The sequence below is a fragment of the Oncorhynchus clarkii genome, chromosome 16 (assembly GCF_045791955.1).
Source record: "Oncorhynchus clarkii lewisi isolate Uvic-CL-2024 chromosome 16, UVic_Ocla_1.0, whole genome shotgun sequence".
NCBI lineage: Eukaryota > Metazoa > Chordata > Actinopteri > Salmoniformes > Salmonidae > Oncorhynchus > Oncorhynchus clarkii.
Window position 1 is genome coordinate 66,001,179 of NC_092162.1, and position 5,000 is coordinate 66,006,178.

Genomic DNA, 5,000 nt, shown 5'->3' on the forward strand with positions numbered 1-5,000 from the left:
AGAGTCTGGCGTTGCCTATCCCTGGTCTAGGAAGAAGAGAGACAGTGAAACAAAGGGAGAGAAAGAGAGAGACAGCGAAAGAGAGAGACAGGAAGAGACAGAGCTGGCGTCAAGCTCAGCAGCACTCAGGAAGACAGGCCACACTGTCAGATGGAGGGTAACAAACAAAAGCAGATCATTAGTAGACAGTCTGGGAGACGGCACCTCCTTGTCTATGTTAACTGTTACCAGACAGGGACATAATGAGATGGCACCTCCTTGTCTATGTTAACTGTTACCAGACAGGGACATAATGAGATGGCACCTCCTTGTCTATGTTAACTGTTACCAGACAGGGACATAATGAGATGGCACCTCCTTGTCTATGTTAACTGTTACCAGACAGGGACATAATGAGATGGCACCTCCTTGTCTATGTTAACTGTTACCAGACAGGGACATAATGAGATGGCACCTCCTTGTCTATGTTAACTGTTACCAGACAGGGACATAATGAGATGGCACCTCCTTGTCTATGTTAACTGTTACCAGACAGGGACATAATGAGATGGCACCTCCTTGTCTATGTTAACTGTTACCAGACAGGGACATAATGAGATGGCACCTCCTTGTCTATGTTAACTGTTACCAGACAGGGACATAATGAGATGGCACCTCCTTGTCTATGTTAACTGTTACCAGACAGGGACATAATGAGATGGCACCTCCTTGTCTATGTTAACTGTTACCAGACAGGGACATAATGAGATGGCACCTCCTTGTCTATGTTAACTGTTACCAGACAGGGACATAATGAGATGGCACCTCCTTGTCTATGTTAACTGTTACCAGACAGGGACATAATGAGATGGCACCTCCTTGTCTATGTTAACTGTTACCAGACAGGGACATAATGAGATGGCACCTCCTTGTCTATGTTAACTGTTACCAGACAGGGACATAATGAGATGGCACCTCCTTGTCTATGTTAACTGTTACGAGACAAACATGTCTTTGAGACGTACTCAGACATACAGATAAATTAAATATGTAGGAAAATAACATCTGGGATTATGTTAGTTTGTTCCTCTCTTTCCCCAGAGTAACTCACCTGATTCATCTGCTCAATCAGCTAATTACTAGAAACAGGTGCGCTAGATTAGGGCTGGAGTGAAAACCTGGAGGACGGAAGTTCTACCGGGAACAGGGTTCGAGAACCTTGTTGTGAAGCCAGACTCACCGAGCTCCATGTCCTGGTCATCAGTGAGAATGAGGATGATGTTGGGCCTGATGTTACGGCGGTCTCTCTGGAAGGAGGCCTTGAGGAAGATGGAGGCGTGGGCCACAGACAGAACCCCCAGGAGCAAGAGGAGGTAACGGTTGGTGGAGGGCAGCAGCCCCTGTCCCGCCATCTTGACCTCGAACTTATCTTACCCTGCTACTACTGGATCACTCTGCTGCAGCCACCGCTAAGACTCCTGGAGACACAACACAACAGACAGGAGGACATAGGTTAGACTACAGGACCAGTTCGACTAGAGACACAGGTGTTCACACCTAATGCCAAATAACGCTAGTCCAATGTAAAACACATTGGGAGTGAAAACCTTCTCGCTCACTAAAATGTACCACATTCTGTGAATGGGTTTGTGAATCTGACATGGAGAGGAAACAGAGCTCGTGGAGACACTAGAGCAGACGTAAGGTCAGACTGAGCCAGGAAACACAGGAATAGTTTTCTACAGATTCACAGGTGATCACGTAGAAACCTAAATAAATCAAATCAAATCAAATGTTTTTTGTCACATGCGCTGAGTGAAATGTTTGCTTACGAGCCCCTAACCAACAATGCAGTTAATAAAACACAAGGATAAGAATAAGAGATAGAAGTAACAGGTAATTAAAGAGCAGCATTAAAAAAGAACAATATATACAGAGGGGTGCCGTTACAGAGTCAATGTGCGGAGGCACCGGTTAGTTGAGGTAAAATGTACAGTTGAAGTTGGAAGTTTACATACACTTAGGTTGGAGTCATAAAAACTCATTTTTCAACCACTCCACAAATTTCTTGTTAACAAACTATATTTTGGCAAGTCAGTTAGGACATCTACAGTGCCTTGCGAAAGTATTCGGCCCCCTTGAACTTTGCGACCTTTTGCCACATTTCAGGCTTCAAACATAAAGATATAAAACTGTATTTTTTTGTGAAGAATCAACAACAAGTGGGACACAATCATGAAGTGGAACGACATTTATTGGATATTTCAAACTTTTTTAACAAATCAAAAACTGAAAAATTGGGCGTGCAAAATTATTTTTGTAGTCCACAATCATCTCCTTTATCTTGATCACGTTGGGGGAGAGGTTGTTGTCCTTGCACCACACGGCCAGGTCTCTGACCTCCTCCCTATAGGCTGTCTCGTCGTTGTCAGGGATCATCGGCAAATTGAATGAAGGTGTTGGAGTTGAACCTGTCCGTGCAGTCATGAGTGAACAGGAAGTACAGGAGGGGGCTGAGCACGCACCCCTGAGGGTTCCCTGTGTTGAGGATCAGCGTGGCGGATGTGTTGTTACCTACCCTTACCACCTGGGGACGGCCCGTGAGGAAGTCCAGGATCCAGTTGCAGAGGGAGGTGTTTAGTCCCAGGGTACTTAGCTTATTGATGAGCTTTGAGGGCACTATGGTGTTGAACGCTGAGCTGTAGTCAATTAATAGCATTCTCACATCGGTGTTCCTTTAGTCCAGGTGGGAAAGGGCAGTGTGGTGTGCAATAGAGATTGCATCATCTGTGGATCTTTTGGGCCGGTATGCAAATTGGAGTGGGTCTAGGGTTTCTTGGATGATGGTGTTGATGGTGGGCCATGACCAGCCTTTCAAAGCACTTCATGGCTACAGACATGAGTGCTACGGGTTGGTAGTCATTTAGGCAGGTTACCTTGGTTCACCCCTGTTTACGTACATATGACAGTGACAGAGAGGAAGCTAAACGCTCTCGACAACCACAAAGGACCAAAGCCCTAAAGGAGCGTCAGTGAACCAATGAGATTCGGGGCTGATGTACTAGATCAGTCACAGGGAGTGTAGAATACAGAAAGCAGCCATGGAGACCATCTGCCCCCCAGCGTGTCACCACGGCAACCCTGGTTGCCACCGGAGCAGTAACGAGTCCCCTCTGGCGTGGTCCCTGGGCTGCGTGCCTGTGTGTGTGTCTCTGTGTGTGTGTGTGTGTGTGTGTGTGCCTGTGGATGTGTCTCTCTCTGTATGTGTATGTGTCTCTGTGTGTGTATGTGTGTGTGTGTCTCTGTGTGTGTGTGTGTGTGTGTGTGTGTGTCTCTGTGTGTGTGTGTGTGTGTGTGTGTGTGTGTGTGTGTATGTGTCTCTCTGTGTGTGTGTGTGTCTCTGTGTGTGTGTGTGTGTGTCTCTCTCTCTGTGTGTGTGTGTGTGTCTCTCTGTGTGTATGTGTGTATGTGTCTCTGTGTGTGTGTGTGTGTGTCTCTGTGTGTTTGTGTGTGTGTGTGTGTGTGTGTGTGTGTCTCTCTCTGTGTGTGTGTGTGTGTGTCTCTCTGTGTGTATGTGTGTATGTGTCTCTCTCTGTGTGTGTGTTGTGTGTGTGTCTCTCTCTGTGTGTGTGTGTGTGTGTGTGTGTGTGTATGTGTCTCTCTGTGTGTGTGTGTGTCTCTGTGTGTGTGTGTGTGTGTCTCTCTCTCTGTGTGTGTGTGTGTGTCTCTCTGTGTGTATGTGTGTATGTGTCTCTGTGTGTGTGTGTGTGTGTCTCTGTGTGTTTGTGTGTGTGTGTGTGTGTGTGTGTGTGTCTCTCTCTGTGTGTGTGTGTGTGTGTCTCTCTGTGTGTATGTGTGTATGTGTCTCTCTCTGTGTGTGTGTTGTGTGTGTGTCTCTCTCTCTGTGTGTGTGTGTGTGTGTGTGTGTGTGTCTCTCTCTGTGTATGTGTGTGTCTGTGTGTGTGTGTGTGTGTGTGTGTGTGTGTGTCTCTCTCTTTGTGTGTGTGTGTATGTGCCTGTGTCTCTCTCTGTGTGTGTGTGTGTGTGTGTGTGTGTGTGTGTGTGTGTGTGTGTGTGTGTGTGTGTGTGTGTGTGTGTGTGTGTGTGTGTGTGTGTGAATGTTGAATCCATTAGATTCTCCCCACACCCCTGCACGGGAAGGGAGGCGCTACACTGTCGCTCACACCTCACATGGAGAACAGGCCACAGAATCATAATGACATGCACATCTCTCTCTCTCTCTCGGTACCTCCCCGTCCTCTCACAGCATTTCTGCTGTCTCCGAAACACCAATACTAAACAGACAACAGTTCCAAAACCAGGTCTTATGTGATTATAGTCACAATATTAAAACCAACTACAATGAATTTTGACTTTCAAAATATATATATATTTTTTCTTCGTGCCTAATTGATATTATGAATTGAAAACTTAGAGCTCTAAACCATTTAAATGTAGTTATTAGTAATCTGTTCATACAGTATTCCAATCAGGTTGTATCTCTGGCGTCACAGAGGAGACGGGAGCGTCAGAACAGCTTAGTCCCATTCACAGCATATCACTGAATTATACAGCCTGTTAGCTAGAGGAACATGCTGTCACACAACACGTCCAGCGCTATGTTCAACTACACAGTGACACATTCCCAAATGTACACTGAGTATACAAAACATCATGAGCACTCTTTCCCCTAACAGACTGACCAGGTGAATCAAATCAAAATCAAAAATCAAAATCGAATCAAATTGTTTTTTGTCACATGTTTAGCAGATGTTATAACGGGTGTAGCAAAATGCTTGTGTTTCTAGCTCCGACAGTTCAGTAATATCTAACAAAGTAATATCTAACAACGTAATATCTAACAAAGTAATATCTAACAAAGTAATATCTAACAACGTAATATCTAACAACGTAATATCTAACAAAGTAATATCTAACAAAGTAATATCTAACAAAGTAATATCTAACAAAGTAATATCTAACAAAGTAATATCTAACAAAGTAATATCTAACAACGTAAT

General features: G+C 44.8%; 1 protein-coding gene across 1 annotated transcript in view; it reads right to left on the reverse strand.

Moving 5' to 3' along the window:
• The window catches only part of LOC139368932 (extracellular sulfatase Sulf-2-like), a 281,121-nt gene that overhangs the window by 61,673 nt on the left and 214,448 nt on the right, over positions 1 to 5,000 (reverse strand). Inside the window, exon 3 of the mRNA XM_071108434.1 lies at positions 1,220 to 1,457. Coding sequence (XP_070964535.1) covers positions 1,220 to 1,391 — 172 coding nt within the window. The 5' untranslated portion in view covers positions 1,392 to 1,457. The remainder of the gene's footprint in view (positions 1 to 1,219; positions 1,458 to 5,000) is intronic.